This window comes from Corvus kubaryi, unplaced genomic scaffold (genome assembly GCF_017639235.1).
Source record: "Corvus kubaryi isolate FWS band 111438036 unplaced genomic scaffold, C.kubaryi_AGA036_p1.0 37308, whole genome shotgun sequence".
Taxonomy (NCBI): Eukaryota; Metazoa; Chordata; class Aves; order Passeriformes; family Corvidae; genus Corvus; species Corvus kubaryi.
The window spans coordinates 12,737,184-12,760,664 of record NW_024581096.1 but is presented as its reverse complement, the minus strand read 5'-3'; the positions used below and the strand labels follow the sequence as shown (position 1 = coordinate 12,760,664).

General features: G+C 40.3%; 1 protein-coding gene across 2 annotated transcripts in view; it reads left to right on the top strand.

Moving 5' to 3' along the window:
* TARS1 (threonyl-tRNA synthetase 1) overlaps positions 1–21,205 on the top strand; it is a 28,364-nt gene extending 7,159 nt beyond the window's left edge. Inside the window, exons 1-19 of one of the 2 annotated variants that reach the window (XM_042028553.1) lie at positions 6,335–6,395; positions 6,656–6,736; positions 7,576–7,766; positions 8,800–8,923; positions 9,979–10,100; positions 10,312–10,429; positions 11,285–11,349; positions 11,431–11,509; positions 12,058–12,204; positions 13,135–13,233; positions 13,955–14,121; positions 14,621–14,783; positions 14,872–15,009; positions 15,687–15,764; positions 17,447–17,547; positions 17,651–17,755; positions 18,431–18,503; positions 19,222–19,336; positions 19,956–21,205. In XM_042028553.1, coding sequence (XP_041884487.1) covers positions 6,375–6,395; positions 6,656–6,736; positions 7,576–7,766; positions 8,800–8,923; positions 9,979–10,100; positions 10,312–10,429; positions 11,285–11,349; positions 11,431–11,509; positions 12,058–12,204; positions 13,135–13,233; positions 13,955–14,121; positions 14,621–14,783; positions 14,872–15,009; positions 15,687–15,764; positions 17,447–17,547; positions 17,651–17,755; positions 18,431–18,503; positions 19,222–19,336; positions 19,956–20,104 — 2,136 coding nt within the window. In that variant the 5' untranslated portion in view covers positions 6,335–6,374 and the 3' untranslated portion in view covers positions 20,105–21,205. Of the gene's footprint in view, positions 1–6,334; positions 6,396–6,655; positions 6,737–7,575; positions 7,767–8,799; positions 8,924–9,978; positions 10,101–10,311; positions 10,430–11,284; positions 11,350–11,430; positions 11,510–12,057; positions 12,205–13,134; positions 13,234–13,954; positions 14,122–14,620; positions 14,784–14,871; positions 15,010–15,686; positions 15,765–17,446; positions 17,548–17,650; positions 17,756–18,430; positions 18,504–19,221; positions 19,337–19,955 lie in introns of those variants that run through there. The other variant, XM_042028552.1, reaches the window with a different exon arrangement.
* The last annotated feature ends 2,276 nt before the right edge of the window (positions 21,206–23,481 follow it).

Below are 23,481 nucleotides of genomic sequence, written 5' to 3'. Positions count from 1 at the left end.
ACATTGAACAGTGCGGTTGTTTAAAGGGGTGATTTACCCTATGATGTTTGTGAAAGGAGAGCTTTATGTAGCAGCACAGGCTGTGTATGATGAATGATGCAGTGCTTTTCATTAAAGGGAGAATCACAAGAAGACAGAGCCAGAATCATGACAAACAAAATGGGGAGACATCAGGGAGACAGGAGAGCAATCAGAAGTGCAGCTAGTTGTGATAATAATCAATTTATTGAAACAAAAAACTTTGTATTAATATAGGCTGCATTTATTACTGATCACTTCCATGATTAAATGAAACTGTGTAAAACTAGAAGGATATTTCAAGCTGGTTCTACCTTGATTTTACCCTGTGTTTGGTTCTTGCCCAAAAAGTCATTAGCTGTTAACAAGGGAGGAAAGAGTACATGTTAAAAATCTATGACCAACAAACTGGAGCGGTTGTTTGAAGCAAAAGAAACAATGTGCTCCTGCCCAGTGCTTTTCCCTTCAGGGAAGTGTACAGAAAAGCAGGACACAGCACAGAATGGAGCTGCTGATCCTAACAAGCCACCAACTGAAGGTGAATGAGCGATACAATGCTGTTATATCAGCTGAACTGCTCTATGTGAGATGTGAGCAATAGTTCTCTCTGCTCTGCAGGAATACTGTGCTTGTTTGAAGCATCATTGTTTTGAGAAAATCACAGACTGGACAATTCAGAAGGCAAGAACCAGTGTCAGGAAGCATGTTCCCTGAAACAGATTAAAATAATAAGTGTGCTTAGTCTATGAAAGAAAAGAGTGAAAAGATATGTTGTGGTCCTTCCATATGGAGCAGATGTTTCAAAGTTAGTGATTCTGTTCCATGATATTGCCAAGACATCCCATCCCATTCTTCTAGGTAAACTGTGAATAAATTTAAATTTGTCCTCTTGGAATATCATTTTCCTCTGATCAGCACCTAACAATGGAGTCCCTGAGGAATCCACCTTGTGGCAGCTACTGCTAACTAAGGAGTTTTCTGTTCTCTATCCCTGTTGTTATAAAATCTTGAAATAATTTACCAGTTTAGTATTATTTCTAGTAGTATTCCAAATACTTCGAAGTGAAAAGGACACAAAGAAAAAAGCTTTTATATGACTTGTCACAAGAGGTTTGACAAAATTCACAGTTATTGTGTACCTCTTTTCATCAGCTTTCATGTGTTCCTTTATTTGAAGCAATGATATTGGATTGTGTCCATGAAACATCACTAGAAAGGGATGTTAATGAGAACATCACCAGAACATTTGAGTCATAGCTAAAAAGAGAAACCAAGAACAGACTTCTCAAATAAAATAAGTTTCACTGGAAATGTGTGAAATTAGGTCACTACTGCAAGGAAAAATATGGTCAAAGAGAACAAAATCCTAGAATGCAATATTTGACTTCCCTGTATTGTCTGCAATTTCCTCCCAAAATTGTCAGATGGAGCATTAGCAGGAGAAGATAATGCAAGCATTTTTCATCCCTTGGTATCTGGAGATAGTTTCCAGTGCTACGGAGTATGATGGAGATTGCTTGGAATAAGAAATTGAATCTGGAAAATCAAAGGTTATGGACTGTACCAAGGAAATTACTGGAAAATGCATTTCTTGCTTGTAACTGGATTATGTAGAAAATTCCTCCATGTGCCATGTCATGCCATGGCATGGAGGACTTGGCTCACAAAGAAGATGGAGGAACAGTTCAATCTCAGTAATATTATAGAAACAGAAAATGCTATTCTGAGGGAAAAAATACCAGTAATGCCTATAAGAAAAAAAGGGAATTCCATGATCACAAACATATCTGACAAAACCCACATTCTCAGACTTTGAATTCTGAAATACACACAAAAATGAAACATAATTGTTTTTTGTTTGAAAAAAAAAAGGTTAACAAAAACGTAGTTTGTATTCTGGAAAATTCCACATATGAGCAAAGAAGTTTTATATAGTGCAATAACTTGGTGATGCTTAATTATAGTAAAAGCTAGTTTTAATTTGGTTACAAAAACCAAGGATGCGTCCAAGATTGTTTGGCAAAAATGTATCACTGTGATTTTTAACATTGTGTTTAAGGACAGTCAAGGACATGTGATTTTAATTTTTTTTCTTAGTTTATCACCCTCCTCTTCAGTATATGAAATAGCTAACATTTTATTTTCCTTGTAAAATGACTGGTGCCTTACTGTTTGATCTTCACCTATGAACAGGAAATGGAAGGCAGGAGCTCTGGATCCACATCTCACAGCCCAGTCACAAGACTGAGAGCGGAGACCAGAGTGAGAGTCACGACTGCCGACAGCACATTTTTTCTGAGACCAATATCCAAAATAAAAGCTTTAAATAAAAAATAACAATAGTTTAAAGTGCAAATCTTACTGGAAAATAGAATTACAGACTCGGAGGAATCTGCTATTATACTGTGAAGCAGGGGCAGTTTCTCCTAAAGGTAGGAGTCTGGAAAAGTATCTTAACCCTAGATACATCAATTAATAATGGATTAATAACATGCCCCCCAAAATGACATGTCTGAGCTCTATGAAAAGAATACAGGAAAGAGATGAGTTTATTTGAATGCATGCACACCTACTACTTTTTATGATGTGAGACAAAATATTGTTGGGTCAGCTATACGTATGCTAAAACATTTTAACCAAGTGAACTAGGGGTAAAATTGAGATGCAGGGGAAATGAGACATGAGTTGTAATTGGTGTGTTTGTTATAAAGAAGCAGAAAGCCAAATCTTGTCTTTATTGAACGGAGAAAAAGCGGGGGGAGGGAGGCAAGGGAAATCACCCAGCATCTCTTCTTTAAAAGGCCCAAGGATTCCTAGTAAAAATCTGATGCACATCTGATGTCAAGGAGTAAACCCTGGTTTAAAGTTTCACCTGGAATTTGTAACCTCTGATCTCAGCACCTATAACTATAAGCAATGAAACTGGTTGTCTCCTACATTTGACCAAATACACCTCATTGTGTTTTACTCGAAAAACCTGCCTGGCCATAGAGAACAAACTGACCCTGAGCCATTTGAATGTATTATCTGCACTGCTGCAGGTATGAAGGGGGTAAAAGGGGCAAGTGGAGAGGACCTGCATCCCGGGGAACACAGGTGGGATGAGGCTGTCTCTGTGAAGTGTGCTTTCAATCTACAAAACGTCTGGGACTTCTTCTGTTAGTGAGGATTTTCTCCCTAGCATGCATGAGTATTTATCTCTCCTGGAAAAAGCAGAAACAAGGCTGGCATTTGGGCAAACCTCTTGGTGCATGAAGATGACCAGACTATATACGATAGTGGCTGTACACAAAGCCCTCATGGATATAGAAACAAACCCAAATTGTCTCCTTTTTTTGTGTGTGAAAAAAAGTTATTTTTCTTGTCCTTCTAAAAATATAAGTATTTTAATAATAAGGCACCAAAAGCTGAAATAATATCAAATGTCAAGGCTTAGATTAGTTTTCCCAGCATGTTCCAGTTTGAATCAGGACTTCAGTCATTTTCACAATATTTAAATGTAATGTCAAATTTATTTTTTTATTTACCTTCACACATTTTTCAATTTCTAAGTATACATTTCTAAGAGAGTTATACTGGACTTCTAAGAGAAGTCTACTGCTTTGTTGCATTAGCCCAAGCGAAATTAATACAACAGAAAACTGCACAAAAATATTTCAATTCTCAAACATGAAATTCTCATATTTGTAAGATTTTTTAATTTTGAGATGACAACTCTTAGCTTGAAGTGAGTTTATGGAAATCCACTGGACCTGGAATTCAAATTATGTATTTTGAACTCTCAATGTAAATGGGTGGCGTTCATACAATTTGATTTTCAAATTAATGCAGAGTTTGTGAAATCAGTAAATACTCTACAGTGAATAGAGTTGATTTAATGTACACAAATATAAACAAACACAGACATTTTACAGAAAGCCTAGTGCTGTATTACAAGTCAGACTGTTTCCCTAGAACAGATGGTGCAAGTAAATGGTGTAAACATGCTACATTCATTGCTCTGAAGTTTTATTTGCATTTTGATTTGATTTTGATTTTTAGTTTTCCTAAATGAAATATAAGCCAAGTAACACTGCAATTCCAGTAGAAGTTTCTGACCACATTTTTCCCAACAAACTTCACATGAACTAGAAACATCTATTCATTGCTGATAATCATTAAAGCACACTGAAATCAATTTACACTATTAGAGCATGGTTGAATTTAGTCGCATAACATTAATTACACTGCTTAAGAGCGAGGTCAGTAAAACAGTAATTTAATTTTGTGCTTTCTGTCACAAATTCTATTTCCTAAAACCAAGAGCTGTGAGCTGAATTTGAGCTTCTCATCAGATCAGCATGTTTCGCTGCTGCCATCTTGTGGCAAAAGGGACAGTTTCCCAATTGCTTTTGAGATGCTTAATAGCTTTTTCTCTTGATCAGCATCACTATACATTTTTCTTCATTTTGGCGTTACATAATTTGTCTATAAGTTTTGCGATGTTCTGTCTGTTAGACACTTGTAATTTGTCCGCCTGAAAAAGATTGTAGGAGATACTGCAAATATAGAAGTTAGTATTATGAAATATCATTTGTTAATAAACACTGTATTGCTACGAAAGATCACACATATATTATTAAATGTAGCTCTTTAATAAATGTTTTTGCCCATATTTATGCTACTCATACATTACTTTCAGACAACAAATGAACTATCCAGATCTAGGCCTGATTCTGTCTTTAGGTTCCTATTTACTACACCTTTCCATTTTCATATTTCAACAAATAGATTAAAATATTTGCATTATTTTTCAAGCTCCTGCATTTGTGGTCAAATAGCCCAATGACATTCTCTTGACCATCCTTCACCACTACATAACCAGTACTTGAAAGCTATACAAAACTTCCCTTTTTTTCCTGAACCTTTGGCTCATAGCACTTAAGTCCATGAAGCCTGAGGTGCCCCGATATCCATCTGAGCACATTTTAGACACTCTAAACTCCCCAATCACTGCTGCAGATGAACAGAAGGCAGTTGTTGCAGGGAGTGGAAGTTGGGTGCTCTGCAAGCAGCAGAGGCCCAAGGCAAGGCCTGCCCCGTGATTTACTCTCTGCAAAGTAAGGATGCTATGCCAGAATTTCTTGAAAACATGAAATCTGGTAATGAACATCTTGCTTAAACTAAATTACTGGGTGAGTAAGGTTACCAAACACACCTAAGGCCTTGGGACTGGCCACTCTGGTAGTCCATAGCCACCTGAGATTGTGCTGCAAGATAGTAACCTTCCTAAATGAAAACATTATTATTAGCTGAAAACAACAGCAGGGAGAGGAGGGAAAGAAGGTTACAGAGCAAAACCCGTAACTGCTATCACATCCTTTCCTTAGAGGTGTCTGTAGCTTCCAAGCTACTGAGCTGAGGCTTCCCTTGGGACAGCTGCAGGCACTCCTGCAGTTCAGGTCTGACACAACCACCTCAGAATCTCTTACGCATCTTTTTTTTTTTCCCTCCCCTGGGAAATCAGACACTGATCAATCCTATTTTTTAAAATTTGTTTTAATTTCAGCCTCTTTTGCAAAGAGTACTCCCATTCACTGCTCCATCCCTGACTGAACGTCTGCATCAGGGGGAATCGTAGCTAGGTATACCTGGGTGCTGCAGTCAGTCCAGAGAAGGGCGACGGAGCTGGGGAAGGGTCTGGGGCATAACTCTGGTAGGGAGCAGCTGAGAGAGCTGGGGGTGTTTGGAGAAAAGGAGGCTCAGGGGGAACCTTATCAGTCTCTACAGCTCCCCGACAGAAGGCTGTAGCCAGGTGGGAATCCGCCTCTTCTCCCAGGGAACAAGGTACGGGACAAGAGGACACAGTCTTCAGCTGCGTCATGGGAGAATTAAGCTGGGTATTAGGAGGAACTTCTCCATAGAAAGGGTAATTAGACACTGGAATGGGCTGCTCAGGGGGGTGGTGGAGTCACCGTCCCTGGAGGTGTTCAAGCAAAGTCTGGACATGGCACTCAGCGCCGTGGTCTACTTGACAAGGTGGCGTTCGGTCACAGGTCGGACTCGCTGATCTCGGGAATCTTTCCCAGTTTAATTGATTCTGTGATTCTTCCCGCGACAGCGAGCAGAGCGCGGTTGTAGGAGCGCCGGGCCCCACTCGCCGCCCTCAGGGGCGCGGACAGAGCCTGGGCCGTGTCCAGCCGCCGCAGCCCGTCACGGGCCGCCTTCAGCCGCACCACCGCAGGACAGCGCCACCGGCCCGCTCGGCTCCATCACCCCCGCGGGGGCCGGGCCGGGCCGGGGTTGCATCAGCCACGGGGCCGAGCGGCGCCTGCGCCGGGCCGCGCCCGCCCCTTCCCGGGCGGCTCCGCGCGGCCATGGCGGGCGCTGAGGGCCAGGTGCGCCCCGCGGCTCGGCAGCGGGGGCTGCGCTGTCAGGAGGCTGGGGGCGGGCGGCAGACGGAGCTGGGCCTCTTCCCGAGGATTTCCCCAGCTCCGGAGGGCGGTGGGATGTGCCCCCAGGAAAAGGAGCAGGGAGCTGGGCTTTGCGGGACGAGGATGTCGGGTCTTTTCCGTGGTGTATGGGGCAGGGGGGAGTTAAAGCGCCTTAGGTGTGAGCGACTGCCGGGGCATGACTGAACAGTGCTCGCCTTCCGCAGGTGGACGCTGGGCGAGAGAATAAAGCAGACTGCGGTAAGAAGAAGATGAAGGAAGGGGCTGGCGATGGAGGGCGGTCGGAGGTGAGCAGCCCCTCGGCCGCGGGGGTGGGAGGATGCGGAGTCCTCGTTGCTTCTCTGTGCGCTGCTGGCTTTGCTACTGTTTGTCCTTCTGAAGTATTTTATCAGGCATTACAGTTACATCTCCCACAGATTGCCATGAAGTGGCACTGTTCTGTTTTACACTAAGTTGCATTGGTGTAATAGGAGAGCAGCTCAGATTCCCATAGCTGGGCTAGGTGATGCTTTTCCCTCTGCCCCTTTGCAGCCAGAGGCCGGCAGCAGATCTCGGAGGTGAAGAACGCCTGCGTGAGGTGCTCTTGTCTATTTCGTCTTCGTGGTGGCACCTCGTGGCCCTCTGACTCCACGGAGGGCCAGCGACTAGTCAGCAGCAGTCCTGAGCCAAGTTCTTGGCTGTGCCCAGGCGGATAGTCCTGACGTCATTACACGTGTTTAAACTAGAGTCAGTTCCTGTCTGGGTGGCTCAGACTAGAGTGTTCTCTCAGTTTTTCGACCTAATAAGAAAAACCTGTTTTTACATTGAACTTCTACACTCTTTTCTAGTTGATTTTTTTCTTCACATAGTTTGTTAAACAGGTGTTTAATGATGTAGTTGTTTGGTAACATGTGTGGTTTATTGAACAGGTGTACAGTGGTACCGATTTCATTAAGCTGAGGCCTTACGATATTCCAGGTTACGATGTAACCTGAAATAATGGTGATTATTTGCTAGTTATAGCACCTGTAGATAGCATCACATAGCTGCTTATGAAAAGTGTGTCTGTTGTGTTGGCATTCTTGACATGATGTGCTATCAGATTAATGATCTATTAATCATTTTCCTTTGTCTTTATCACATACAGCTGAATCCCTGGCCTGCATTTATCAATGAGCGTTTAGAGATGTACAATAAACTTAAGGCTGAACATGATGCACTCCTTGCAGAAAGAGCTGCAAATGACAGTAAACCCATCAAAGTTACATTACCTGATGGCAAGCAGGTTGATGCTGAATCCTGGAAGACTACTCCGTATCAAATTGCTTGTGGAATTAGGTATGTTTCTATTCTGTGATACTACACAATCATTTTCAGACAGTGGGCTTAAGGGGATATAGTTTTTTTTGTCGTTTATCTCACGTCTTCTCAAAGCATCTTGTATACAATAAACTGAACGTAACTAGTAGGGTTTTAGCTTTGGAGTGCAATTTTCTTTTGCCTTATAAAGATACAGTTTCTAAAATTAAATAAGAATAAAGCTGAGATCTTTTAGACACATCCTAATAGCATATTTTTCCATGCAAGTACTGGTGTTGCATTAAGAACTGATTTGCTAGTAAATTATCAGATGCATTTTCCAGCACTGCAAACCAGTTTGCATTGACCTGAGGAAGATGGCTGCTGGGTTATGTTTCAATTGATTACAGAGAAAATTAACAGTATGAGTATTCTTCACTATTATTTGCATGGGAGATACCTGTTAAAAAGAGCATTGCACATCTCCAGGTTACTTATACCTGCTGTGGAGTATTTTTGAGTGATACATCCTGACATTTAAATTGCAAAGATGGGGTGATTCCTAAAGGTGAAAGGCCCCTTTTTTTTTTTTTCCTTCCATAATAATGGAATTGGAACCTTTTTTTCACCTCCTTGTAATTAGAACCTTCTTTGGTTTTGTGATTTGGGATCAAGAAAAGGGTATTTTGCCTAGTGGCTACAAGTAGTAAAGCTACTGTGTCAAAAATGGTGTTTGATAACTTTAAAGAGAGAAGTTCTGTCTTACACTGCAGTAGGGTTGTGAAGTCAGGTTTGTACTTTGAGGTTTCTGCCTCTAAGTCAAATATGTGTGAAGATTAAGTATATAGTGCAGTTTTCTTTCCATATCCCTAAAATATAAGTAGGATTTTTCATGAATGTTCAGGACTGGCTAAACTGCTCATTTATTTGAAATTTATTTATGACCTTATATCTATTCTGAGCACTCCTGAATTCTTACTCAAATTGGAGGGCAAATTTGGGGAACTTCTGCTTGCTGATTTCAAAATATAATATACTTACTTATAACTGTATTTCTGTATTTGTTCTGTAGTCAGGGATTAGCTGACAACACGGTTATTGCTAAAGTGAACAAGGTGGTTTGGGATCTAGACCGTCCTTTGGAGGAGGATTGTTCCTTGGAGCTGCTTAAGTTTGAAGATGAAGAGGCTCAAGCAGTGAGTATCTTTTACCAAAACATTTTTCCTTTCAGGTTTACATTTAACTCAGCCTCTTCCAGTTATTTGAATATTTACTGTGTTAAGAAGATGAAGAAAACAGGTTTATGGTTTAGGTACATCTGCATTTCCTCATAGTTCCTTACCAGAGGGGTTGTGGTACCACAGATAATGTACATTCTGCTGTGTACTTGTAGCCAGGTCTGCTTGCAGTTGTTGTAGTTCTTGTTAAAACTTTGTGTTTTCACATTAATGTAAAGTAGGTCTTTTGAACTGATGTCTTCAGTACTGGTTGTGGTAACAAAACTGAGTACAAGAATAATTTCTTGTAGAATCATAAAAGTATTGAGTAGGGTGCTCTTTTTCTTTGTGTATGCAATTTGTGTATGCAAAAGTATCTACTTTTTTATTTTGGCTACTCAATCAGATAAATGTGTACAGCCAGTAAATTTGTGAATACTGTCTTTAGAAAAAAGTTGGTACAAGAAGCTCTCAGTCAAACTCATCACAGTAGTCTTGCATTCAAACCAAGGGTTTTCATATTGGCTAAATAACTGTTCCCAGTTTGTGATTTCAATCTGTTCTAACCAAGACAGACTAAGTCTTAAGAGATTTGTTTTTTGTCAAAACCTCAGGTATTCTATGAGATGGAGTGTCCCATGCATAGGATCTCTGGATTAGAACCACAGCCTTATGTTGAAATCACATCTTTTGGTCTTTATTCAGATCTGATTGATTGATTAAAGTTCATAGAAAAAAAGGTTTCTGAATTAGTCTCCTGACAATAATTGCATAAATCAGCAATAGTTTAAAATATGAATTGTTTGCTACCAGAATGTAAATAGTTTTCCAGTGGTTGTGCTGCTTTTTGGAAACACTGGTTCTGAGGATGAGAGTGCTGCTGGGCAGGTCACTTCTGTTCTGCACAGTGCTCTAATGTGGGATCTGCATCAAGTGTCCTTAAAAGCAAGTGTTTCAGAAAAGGTTTTAAATAAAAAAATTGGAAATGCGTTGTGTGTATTCAGACTGATCCCTTGTTTTTTTACTTCTGTCAGGTCTACTGGCACTCAAGTGCTCACATAATGGGTGAAGCTATGGAACGAATCTATGGTGGCTGTTTGTGCTATGGACCACCAATAGAAAATGGATTTTATTATGACATGTTTCTTGAGGAAGGGTAGGTTTTGTATTTTTTTTTTTAGGTGCTGGGGGTGGCAGTCACAGCAAAATTTCTGCTGTGCTTGTTACTAGAACAAAGTCACATGTACTGCTGCACATGGCTTTGTTTTTTGCAGGGTGTTCCAACTGCAAGTTAGTGGATTGCACCTGGATCACAAATTGCAATTGGAAGCGAGAATTACTCACTTCTCTGTGTGTGTTTATTTTAGGGGTGTATCAAGTAATGACTTCTCTGCTTTGGAAACATTATGCAAAAAGATAATGAAGGAAAAACAAGCCTTTGAAAGACTGGAAGTTAAAAAGGAAACACTGCTTGAAATGTTTAAGGTAGGCTGTTTTAGAAGGTTGCTTCTAGCCTCGTGCAATTAGTCTTAAGTATTTGTAACTTCAGTGCATGTTTTATTAGTGGTAGAAGAAAGTATATCAAATTAACTTTTTAAGGTGATGTGTTCTTAGAAGCTCATTTGTGATATTTAACAGGAAAAAAAAAAGGAAGTAATTCTTAGGTTCTTGGAAATACGCATTCTGATTTTCTAAAACTGAGAATTCTCATTCTTCCCCGGAGTGAACTGACTAAATTCTGTGAAGCCGCATTCTTCCGTTACTTCTCAGGAATGTAAATTTGCAATATATTATGTGTGCAGTTACGTTGTATTATCTTGTCTGTGGTGATACTGTAACTGCGTATGTTGCTGCTCCATTCAGAAAGCTTCATAAAACATTTTTTTAGAATGAGGACTTCTAAAAAAGTCCAAGCAACACTAAAAGCTGACCCTTTCTCTCTAGTATATAGCTGCACATAGTTTTTCTGGCATTCCTGAGGTAGACATTAATGAGTTTTCACTGTTAGGACATAAGGAGAATCATAGCATCATTCTGGTTGGAAGGTGCCTCTGTAGGTCTGCAGTCCAGTCTCATGCACAGGACATGGGATCAACACTGAAGTCAGACCAGGTTTCTTGGGGCTTGTCCATTTGGGCCTTCAAAACCTCCAAGGACAGAGACTGCACACAGTCTGCTCTCTGGGCAGCTTGCTCCACTACTGGCCTGTACTCCTGTCTGTCTCTTTTCCAGGCCTGTTTTGATGCAACATAGCATCAGGTTTGCAAATAATTTAAATTGTTGGCCACTTCTTTTTCTTAACAGGGAATTAACAAGTATGTGTGTTGCTTTTCTTCTCAGTATAATAAATTCAAATGTCGCATCCTGAATGAGAAGGTCAATACCCCAACTACTACAGTATACAGGTAATTATGGTTGGATCATAATGTTACTGGATTTATGGTTCTAGGATTAAATATACCAAATAAATGCTTTCCTTTTCTTAGGTGTGGTCCCCTGATAGATTTATGCAGAGGGCCTCATGTCAGACATACTGGCAAGATAAAGACCATAAAAATTCATAAGGTAAGTGCTAGAACTGCCTTAGACAAATGTTTTCAGTGCAACACTTCAAATGTTTTGCTGTCTTTGGGCTTAGCCAGGAATGTACTCTGAAATGGGTAACCTAGCCAAAAACTCAGTGTTAAAAATTGTGAAAGGGTTGTGTGCTAGAATGATGTTCACATGGTGTGAAGCCCAGCTAGGTGTCCAGGACCTGTACTTCCAGCACAGGAGTGTGAGTTTGGCTTAAGGTTTGGCTGAACTGTATCAATTAGAGTTCATAGTTTTTGCTCAGCTGATGATTTATGAATAAACAGTTGGAATAGGACAGCTACAAAGCAGATAGGCTTTTAAAAAAGACAAGAGCCTGAAACCATTTCTACTTACTGTATTTACCTTTCAGGATTTTTTCTAATCGGTGCACTGAATTTCACATTAAAATTCTCCTTGTGCCTTAGTTGTTCCACATTAATGATTTGTTAATAATTGCCTGCCCTTTTATAGCAGGCAGTAGTAGTAAAATGTGGAGGCTTCTCCCTTTCTTCAATGTTTAATTTCTTTTTTGCATGCAGAATTCTTCTACCTATTGGGAAGGCAAGGCCGATATGGAATCCCTCCAGCGGATCTACGGAATTTCATTTCCAGATACAAAAATGCTGAAGGAGTGGGAAAAATTCCAGGAGGAGGCTAAAAGCAGAGATCACAGAAAAATTGGGCGGGTGAGACAGCTTTTGTAGTACTGTATTTCAAAAGTATTATGTGGATATAACCCCTTAATTGAAAGCATCTTGAAGTCAGCTTATACTTGCTGCCACAACCAAGACGTGAATTTTATTTTATTTTCAGTGAGTAGTGAAGTCACCTACTTTTCTCTTGAGCATCCAAGTCCTAAAATAAATAACTTTTTTATATTTTAAACACCATGTTATCCTTATTCCACACATCGATCTGAACAGAATATAAACATTTCAGTCTCCAATCCATGAATGCTCCAGTCCTCTGGCAGTGCTCATTCCTACACAGTTTGCTGCAGTCTGTTCACACAGTTCTTTTCTTCTGCATGATTTCAGAGTCTGCAATATATAGCTGTGTTTTTTGGTTGGCTGGTTTTTGGGTTTGTTTTTTTAGATGGACAGCCCTCTCAGATAACTGATAGTCCTGAATAGGGTTAAAATGTCTGCTGCTAGTACATCATGACAAAATACTGAAGAATTCCACATATGCAGACACCAGGTGTGTGCACAGTTTGTAACAATAACCAGCTATAGTTGACACATTCAGTTCAGGTGCAGAGAGCTGCAGTTAGTTAGAGTTAGTTAGTTAATTAGAGAGGTGCAGAAGCAGAACCAAACATTTACTTGTCAATGTGCAGAGGGAGCTGTGGGGGCACAGTTGGGAGTTAAGTGTAAAGTTTTGGAGCATCAGTAATGAGTGAAACAGAAACTGAACAATTGCCTTCCCTGTAACTGCTAACAGCCATAAAAATACTAGTGAAATGCATCTAATGTATTGGATATTGCTTTTTTCCCATGTTTTTCTTTTTGAAACTCTTGATTAGTGATGCCCAGTCAGTAGCAATTCATTTGTGAATGTTAAGTCAGAAAGGTAGGGTGCAAATACTAAGTTTTTCAAGTATTATTTTCCTGCAGGACCAAGAACTGTTTTTCTTCCATGAGCTCAGCCCTGGTAGCTGTTTTTTCTTGCCAAAAGGAGCTTACATTTATAACACGTTAATTGAGTTCATAAGGGTAAGTAATATCTTTTGGAAATCTTGTAGGAGAAATTGCGTAATTTAAAAAAAAATACATAACAGCCTGCTTACATTTAACAGTATTAATAGCCCTTCACTTCAAGTTACCTTTTAGTTGTGTAAGCCATGGAACTAAAGAAACCTGGTTTCTTTGAATTGTTCTTGTCCCAATCTCTGCAAAGTTATGTTTTATCAGTAGTTTATACCTGCAGTTAAAGCTGTGATAAAGGTGCTTTGTAATAGGAATTCTTTGACATCTAATAGTAGAGCTAAGCTCATACTGCTGCTGTTCTATTGATGCATATTGATTTGGTTTAATAAACTTACTTAATTTGGTCTTGTAGACCTGTTTGTTTTGAAAATATATGTAGGAAAAAATTCTCATCTTCCTGCTGTAATATTTAAAGTCTGTGTTATTATTGTATATTTGGGCTGAAATGTAATATATAAAGAGTCATTGAGTAATTAGAGACTGCTGCATTGCTTGCAGGGAGGAAACTTGTTCTTGCTTACTACAGAGAAATTGTTTGGAGGAAGGGTGGTGGAAGGGATGTATCCTGGCATGCCCAACTTGAAGTTTTGTCTTCTTTTCCCCCTTCCCTTCCTAAGTCGTGGGACTTCCGTATGGCAGCATTTTTATATTTTTATGGCTGCAGATGGAAGTCTGTGATTACTTTTGCTTTCTTTATTACTAATTTTATGTACTGTGTCTGTTCTAGAGTGAGTATCGAAAACGTGGATTCCAGGAGGTTGTCACTCCAAATGTTTTCAATAGCAAACTGTGGATGACTTCAGGGCACTGGCAGCATTACAGTGAGAACATGTTTTCCTTTGAAGTGGAGAAAGAAATCTTTGCTCTGAAGCCTATGAACTGTCCAGGACACTGGTAAATACATAGCAAATTCAGTTTACCAGAGGTTGTGCTGATTGGAAAAAAAAAAACCAAACCCACTCTGCTTCCTTTGCCTGTGTAATTGTAAAGATGGTTACCTTCAGTTATTCATTCTCTCAGGAATGATGTAATTATATGTCTTGGTGTCTACATGCTCTCTTCACTTGAGACACTGAGAAATGTCATGTCATTTTACCATCATTAGAGTGACCCCATCATTACTGGGGCATTGTCAGTTTTGTGGCAGTTCAGGCATTCAGCTTATAATGCTCAGTTTTAGGAGCTGTTTCGTCTCCTCTCTGTGAAGAGGGGAAAGCCTACCAGCTATAAAAGGAGATTGTTTTCCTGACAAAACTAGTTAAGACTGATGGCTCTATCCAGATTACCCCAATGGCCTAATGGGCATGTGCTTCATCACTGGCTGCTTCTCCCTAGCTGTTCTTTGCAGAATTTTGGTTCTCAACGAGCTGAAAGTAATAAACTTTTCCTTCAGCCTTATGTTTGACCATCGCCCGAGGTCGTGGCGTGAGCTGCCCCTGCGGTTGGCGGATTTTGGTGTCCTGCATCGCAATGAGCTGTCGGGAGCTCTCACAGGACTCACCCGAGTGCGCCGGTTCCAGCAGGACGATGCTCACATCTTCTGTGCTATGGAGCAGGTAGGGGCTGCTGCTGGATGAAACTGGGTGTTACAATCAGGTTGACTGAAATTTCCATATTTGAGACATTATTTCTATCATCATCAAGATTGAAGACGAGATAAAGAGCTGTCTGGAGTTCTTGCGTACCGTGTATGATGTCTTTGGATTTTCGTTTAAACTGAATCTCTCTACTCGTCCTGAAAAGTACCTGGGAGATATTGAAGTGTGGAATCAAGCTGAAAAGGTAAAACGGTAGTTTTATGAACCTTTCAATCAATGTAAGGCTGCATATTCTCTAAGAACGTACTGCCTTCTGGTAGGTACAGTGAAGCTGGGCTGGGCATGAGCAATATAGCCTCGATAACTGCCTTCAGTTCAGTCTGGCTGCTGTAAATAGTTTGCTCTCAGTATAGAGGCAGTCTCCATGTCAGAATCGAATTAACTCTCTCTCCTTGTCTTTTTCGATAATTAGAAAGGAGGAAGAGAATCAATTCTGGCAGCCCCTGTAATAAGACTTAAAGCCATCTCCCAGAAGTGAGGCTGAAAGGGATGGGGTTGGCCCCTGCAGGTGCAGTGCTGGCGAGAAGATAAGGCAGGAATAGACATTTGGTGTACCAGGGCAGATTACATCTCAACATTAACTAGAAACTTTGAATCTAGTATAGAAAGTTCTTGCATCTTAGCTAATTTGGCCTCTTCCAAAATGAGTGCATTAATTTAGTGTGTTTACATTTGGACAAAATTAATATATTTTTTTAGCTGGTGCTTTTCCAAAACTTCCCCTTTTCAAAAAATAAATGTGTTTCAACAGTAACTGAGAAGTAGTGAGAATTTGATGGTGTCACCTATTTGTAGTAGCAGTCTGACCTGATAGAGGACACATAGACTCAAGTGTTTCTTTTCATGTTACACTATCTCCAGCAACTCGAAAACAGCCTCAATGCCTTTGGTGAGAAGTGGGAGTTAAACCCTGGTGATGGAGCTTTCTATGGACCTAAGGTTAGTGTGTTGCTAACCCCTAGCTGGATTTGTCTTTTAATTCTGTTTGGATAAGGTAAAAGGCTGGGATGAGGAAGAAGGGATTTTTTTTGTTTTCCCATTTTAAGACGCTGTCTGACTGAAATTTTCTGTTTTTCCGGATACATAAACTCTAACATACTTGAGAGAAAAATAATCATCTGTGATCCTGGTTTTCACATAGTTTTAACTGCTTTAACACTCAGTTAAACATGAATAAACTATTCGTCTACTGCTTAAACAGCTGACTGGTTTGGTGAGTGACATAAACACAAGGTGGCAGTGTAAGATCTGTTTTAGCAGAGCAACTTCTGCATTAGAAATAATCCTTTCAGCAATAAGTGAATCCTAAGTCAAGAGAAAATCAAAAGTAAACTTCCTGGTTAAATTTTTATTCCTTTAACTGCACAGTTTTGAAGCTGCATTGAGTTACTGGGGGGTTTTGGTATTTTAAAAATCCCCACACATTGATCATGTGAAGTTGTTGGGTTTCTTAAGGACAGTCTCCTCAGTTTGGACAGATTAAGTAGGGCTTTTTAGAAATTTCATTAACATCTTTGCACATAAGGGCACAGAGCATGATGAAATTGGTTTTAAATCTTTCCTTAATATGCCTACACTACATCTGTGTTTGTGTTCTCATCTAGTAAGCTGGCTCTGATTTCTCTATTTGTATGCAAATTGAATCAGTTTCTGTTTATGTCTTGTAGGTAAAATGTGTTATAGCAGCTAAGATTTAATAATTTCCTCATTTGATTGAAAGAAGACAAACACACAGGAACCTTTGTTAACATTAATTAACCTTACACTTGCTCCTCATAGTCTGGATTTGAAATTAAATTAGGTTGTAAAATTTCTTTTATTATTAGAAGCTCTTTGGTGACTAGCTGAATTCTGATAAACTGAATTCTGGATGCAAACTGAAAGACATTTAGATCTTGAGTTGTTAAAACACTGATCTATTTGTTTAATACATAAATTAAAATAAGACATATAGCCTGGTATATACTGGTAAAATGATGAGTAAGTGAGCAATGTGATAGATAAGTAAGGTCAGGACACTAGAAGACTACTGTTTTCAATAAGTCTTTTCAAAGTTGTATCATAAGTGTACTCAGGATTTAAGTGTTAGATGCAAAAGAAAGAACAGGCTTGACTCGTAGGTCAGAACAAGAGTTACTAATTATTATGTGTTCCTGCTGGTAAGTGGGCTGTTTAACAGGTTATAGTCTCGTATTCATGCCCTGTATTTGTAACATAAGGTTCAAGTACTCTATAATAAAGAATGCCAATTTGAGGCTGAAGAAGTCTCATTTGTGGAGACGTGTGTTCAGCTCTGCATTTATGTATTCACTCAGTGAAAAGGCCCATGAAAGTCCCAGACTGAAACTCACAAATTACAGTCAGACATTAAATGTAGTTCTCCCCAATATATTATCTCTCTAGTTACTCACCCTGTTTTAGCTCTAACAGTTTTTGCATCAGAACCTGCAAATCACTTAAAGCCTGATGAAGGCTGAAGTAAAACTATGCTGTTTAAGACTACATATTGTTCCTCTGCATTTCATGAGTGAAACCTTCCATCTTAAAACAACGAATTTGCTTTTAGAAGGGAATGCTTGTCTCTTAACTGTTGTAGAAGTTCATGTCTTTTTGTTTTTCAGATTGACATTCAGATTAAGGATGCCATTGGCCGCTACCACCAATGTGCTACGATTCAGCTTGACTTCCAGTTGCCAGTCAGATTTAACCTCACCTTTGTCAGGTAAGCACAAGGCTGGTGATTTTAATTTCTGTGTAGTCTAACTTTAGTGACACTTAAAGGAATAAGATTGCATCAAAAACCTTACAAAAGCGTTTCTTTACAGCCATGATGGCAATGACAAGACAAGACCAGTTATCATTCACCGGGCTATCTTGGGATCTGTGGAGAGAATGATTGCCATTCTAACTGAGAACTATGGAGGAAAATGGTAATGTTGAAAAGTTATTATTCCAGTTTGAGCAAACTCTTTATGTAGGAGAGAAATTAGCCCCAAGTACTGGAGAGTCAGGAGGGTCTGTTTATTCCACTTGCTAGGGTGACATGCCTGGGAATACCACAGGGCAATTTCTTCTGAACCACCTTCCTTAGATATGAAATGATTCAAGATTTCGTAGATTCTACATGATACTGCTCATGCAGGGGCAGCATACAGCTAATCTGCCCAAGGCATGTGCATCCCAACTGCTTTTGCAGCAGGACTGTCTTGTAAAGAGTCATTTTTGTAGCTGATCTGCTTTACCTGTGTTAATACCCAGTGGGAGTGACCCCTCTTATTATGACAAGACTGAAAAGGAAATGTTTTCCTGTGCTTAGTTAGTAATGAGCTCAATCAGTTAGGCTTTGTTGTCTGTTGTAAAACACAACATCAATCTTCAGTTAGCAAGTGCTCCAGCCCATGCTGCAGTCTTTTTAGACACTCAGTTCTTTTGGGGAAATAATTGTTAATTATTGTAATTGTAAGGCTCTCATCACCTCTGAACCCAATCTATGCAGCTGGCTTTAAGAGTCTCTTGTGTGGCTTTTATTCCTCTCTATAAATAGTATTTTTCATACTGAAAAAATACTGGAAACTATATAAATTTGTTTTGTTTGTTTATTGAAGGCCACTCTGGCTGTCCCCACAGCAAGTAATGGTGGTACCAGTGGGACCAGCGTGTGATGAGTATGCCCAAAAGGTGATGTATATGGTTTCAGGGCTTCATTTTCAGTATATTGTATTGATCTGAAATACTTGGTTATTAATGATTAATAGTATTTATCTCAGAGAAGTATTCCAAGTCTTTGCATATGACATTGAGTTATTTTTATATCACAGCAACAATTAGCTGCTGAAGTTGTAGATCTATCTTAAAAATAACCTGAGTTAGATTTTGTATATGTGAATAACGAACATTGATCTTTGTGAGACTTTTGTTTTTGGAAAACTTAGTTTTTCTCTGGCTCAAATCTGTCTTACCCTTCAGCTTCTAGTCTCCCATGACCGTGTGCATCTTGCAGAGCAGTAAGAGAGATGAAAATGAGTCTTTACGTATTTAGCATCCAGAACACCTTTATCTGTAGTTGTTTCAAGCACATTCTATATAAATAAAATAGTCTGCAAAATTAATTAAAAAATCTCTTTTAATCAGTAAGGTCCACCATCCTGTTGCCTTTTACAATATTAAACTAAAATCACTACTCAGGCCAAACATTAGATGTTCATATCACTGCTTACTTACTTAGTGTTTATATAGTTGCATGATAACTGACGTATTTTAATTCCTTGAACTGGGCTCATCTCCAAAGTCTGAACCCGTGACAGTGCCTTTGTTCTAGGGTTCAGATAATCTGAAATGGTTTAAATCTACAACTCGTGCATAGTTCATGATCATGAATAAATACTTTTTTCCTTAGGTCAGGCAGCACTTTCATGATGCTGGATTTATGGCAGATGTTGATGTAGATCCTGGGTGCACGCTGAACAAGAAGATCAGAAATGCTCAGCTTGCGCAGTATAACTTTATTCTGGGTAATGTATTTGTTACCTTGTACTGGCTGATCCTTTTTTTACAGGATTTGATCATTCTGTGAGTGAGGCAGAGAGTTGTAATCAGTGTTTTAGATCAATTTGTTCCTAGGAGTCTCCACTGCAGAGAACCTCTCCTGCTGACATCATAGGCATTCCTGTCTTGTATAGCTGTCCCTGAAAGGAGACACTGTGACCCTAGGCATTACTGATACTTCTGAAAAAGGTTTTTGCTGTCTTCTGGTCAGCAGTGTGGGGATAGATATGAAGTTTCTTGTCCTTTATCAGTCAGATTTTTAAGTGATTTTCCATCCTCCCCATAATTTATGCTCTTGCTTCTACTTCAGTAAAAGAAACATGTTTTCACTGTATTCAGCTGTGGTATACTTCTGAACTAGGCATGCATGCATAAGAGAAGCCTCTTTCAGAGAGAGTGATATAGAGAAAAATTAGAAACTCATCCTGAAGTACATGATTTGAAGCAGCACATTAGTCCTGTCATGTGAGTTGGTGGTCTAGCATTGACCTTAAAACCATCTGGGATCCATTAGAGTACAAGGAGCCTTTGACAGAGAAACTCTGCCCTCCACTATTAATTCCTTTGCCTCTTGGTTGTTTCTAGTTGTTGGTGAAAAGGAGAAGGCAAGTGGAACAGTGAACATCCGCACCCGAGACAATAAGGTGCATGGGGAAAGAACCGTTGCAGACACTGTGGAGAGGCTGCTGCAGCTGAAAGGCTCTCGTTCCAGACAAGCTGAAGAAGAATTTTAACACCATCTGCTCTACCTGGCATATAAAGAATTTGTAGTTTTCCTCATTTAGTTAACCACAGAGTTTTTGTTCTGAGCCAGATTTGAAGTATATTTCACATTTGGACCTCTTGCTCATTTTAATGGGGATCTTTCTTTAGTCAGAAATGCCTCTTTGTATAAAAAAATGAAATCTTTCAAAAATGTTTAAGTAAAGTTTTCTGGCTTCTAACCAATGACAGATGAAGCAAGATGAAATGACTTCCTGTGACTGCAAGGGAAGATTGAAACATTAATCAGGGATATCTGTGGCATTCCAGCTGCCCTGTTAAGAATAACATACATTTTGATAACAGATGTTTTTCATGCCAGTTTAACAATAGACCTCAGGCTTAAGAACCCACATAGTAACCATGTGTTGCAGCAGCAGCTTCTGGAGCATCTCCAAGAGCAAAGAAAATTATACCTTGCCATCCTGTCTCATGGTCTCACACCAATTGAATATATTGACTCTCCAGAGCTCCCAGTCACCTGAACAGGGACCTGAACAGTGGCCTCCTGCTTCTGTACTGGTTGGTTACTCTGGCAGCATCTCAGCTCCCACGGTGTGGCACTCCTGGCTCCTGTGGGCCCATCTGCCACGGAGCACCGGGTTGCTAACCAAAGCCTACTGTACCCTCCTCCAAAGGCAGTCTCTGAAATGTGCTGGCTCTGCAGGTAAGGTCCTTGGAGCTGTAAAAAGGGGATAACGCTGTCTGGAAAAAGCAGGGCATAGTAGGGCCAAAGAAGCAGCTAAGAAAACCAGTAGTATTAGGAACAAAGGGTGTTTCTGTTCATGTCTCTGAGGTGTCATTACAGTAAGGGCATCTGTCACAGCAGAAAGAAGAATGTACTGAACAAAAAAAAGTAGTGATTATTTCTTTAAGACAAATGCTACTTTCCAGTTTAATAGGTACTGTCCTATCCATGGAACACTTCCTTCACATAATTAGCAGCCCTTCCTATCTTACTGCTGAGGGATCATATAAATTGATTTTGGGTTTGGTTTGGGGTTTTTCTCTGCATTTGGCTAACAAGAGGCAAATGTCTGTTACTGACAAAAAATAAAATCTTGGTGTGAGGATTTTTTGTATTTCTTTTATTTTATTCATCTTAACTAACCTGAACAGCTTGAAAAGGTGCTTGATAACAGTTCATTTTAAAAGAAAGTTATTGCTACAGCCTAAGCAAAGATCAGACGAGTCTGAGGACAGGTTTGAACTATCTCACCTTTTGAAAACCTCCATGTCTTGCCATTTCCATTATTGTCTGGGCAGAAGCATTTCATCCTGCCTTTTATCACCTATTTTACTCAGGGGTGGTGGTCACATTTTATCAGCATTTGAACCCTTAGTGAATTCAGACTCAGCAGACTGTAACCCCAGCAATTTTCAGCAAAATCTATTTCATCCTCCTTTTGTTCATGGAGATTAAAGGTTCCGTCTAACGGCTGTGGGGGGAAAAGGGGGAAATTGATTTTTCACTGCCTTGCTGCTTTCAGGCTTACTTTCGTGAGGGTTGCTATTTTCTGTATTTTGTAGTTGCTCTGCTGAGGAGTGACTGTTACCCATGCAGTCGCTGCAGTGGAAGCAGACATCAGTTACACCTGGGACTTCATCACCTGGTGAAGCAAACCCAGTGTAGATACCAGTTCCGCAGGGTAAAGGAGCCGCTGCTCTGTTTCTCTCTAGAAATTGTGCTTCATACTGCCTCTCCACTGATGTATTTGTTGGTTTTCAGAGAGCTCTCCTTTCCTTTTGTGGGGTTCCTGGGCACACCAGCATTAAACTGCCCAGGTTGAGTAATGAGAAACCAGTGCTGCAAAGCAGCAGCTACTGCTGTTTATGGCACAGCAGGTATCAGTCTTGGAGAGGCTGTCCTTCTACAGCAACCTCATTTACTGAGACTGCTCTTGAATACCAATGGATATAACATATATCCATGTGGATATAACCAATGGATATATCCATTGTTATACCAATGTTATAACAATGGATATGTACTATATGCATACATGACTAGAAACACCCGGAACATGATCCAACAGAGTGCAGAGCTCCTGCAGGGTGGTGACAGAACTGAGTGGTCTGCCTCCAAATCACTTGAGTGCCACCTATGCACGTGCTCTGTTTTCAGTTCTCCAGCTGCCAGCAGCTGAGGATGTGCACAGAAGCAAAACTGGCTCTGAGGCTGTGCTCCCCCAGCCCTTTCCCTGCTCAAGCAGCAGACTTCAGCAGTGTTCCTGATGGCTGCATCTGGCTTACAGACAACGCCACAGGAGTTCAGGGCCATAAATCTTCCTCAGCAGCTGAAGGCTAGTTGAGCAAGTGCCAAGATACGTCTGGTATGCAAATACTACTGTAAGTCAATTGTCTTATTCCATAAGTAGTTGACAGCTGAGGCCCTATTGGGCTCTCCTTTGTGGCATTGGGCTGCATGCCAGGATGTCCCCCTGAGTAAGGACCCAGCTCAAGGTTAATCCTTGAGGTTGGAAGAATCCTTGCCACAACAGCAAGTGATTAATGGCATGCTAAACTTTGAAACATTTGCTAAGTAATACAAAGGATGGACTGTGCGCATGTAATCCTTTAGACAGAAGCCATTGAGTGAGTCTGGGACTAAGCCTGGATCCAGCTGCACCTAGACTCCCCTCAGAAAGGAGTTTTGAATGCAAGGGGGTCCTTCCTGAACTGCATGACTCAGTGGCAAGCAGGGTCTCCCTACAACAATTTTGCTTGACCCTGTTTTCTATGCAGTGAAAATCAAGTGTACCTTGTCACTGAATCTTGTTAAAACATTGTTGCATTTATGATCGAACTTTGTTAAATCACTATTTTACAGTGATAAACGTACCTCTATTTCTTGGTTATACGTGAAGTGCAGTACTTCATCCATAGCACTGGCTTGGCCTAAGCAGCACATCCTCTCTCTTGGTTCAACCAGACGTCCTCTGAACAGTGGTTTTGGTCACTGCTTATCATCTTTGGTAGGATAAACTCCCAGCAAAGTAATGTGTGTGTTTCCTAAGACAGGAGGATGCAGCTTTGGTGTCATAGATTGATGATGGGACTGTGGTGTTGTATTTCCCACTGATTAGTTTATTAAATGCCTTTTACATTGTTCCTCCCCCACGTTCCCCTGCCCCTAGCCTTGGCCCCTCCCTCGGGTCCTCCCTGTTGGTTCCTGTACCCCAACTCTGCCCATGTACCGTCCCTGAGCCCTTGGGAAAACCCTCCTGTTCAGGGATCACGTCTCTCTGCCTCTGGGAGTCTCCAGGACAAGATGTAACAATTAAAAGATCTTCTTAAGCCCTCATGGGGGGACCCTTCTCGCCTCCTTCACCATCACTGGTTGTAAGGC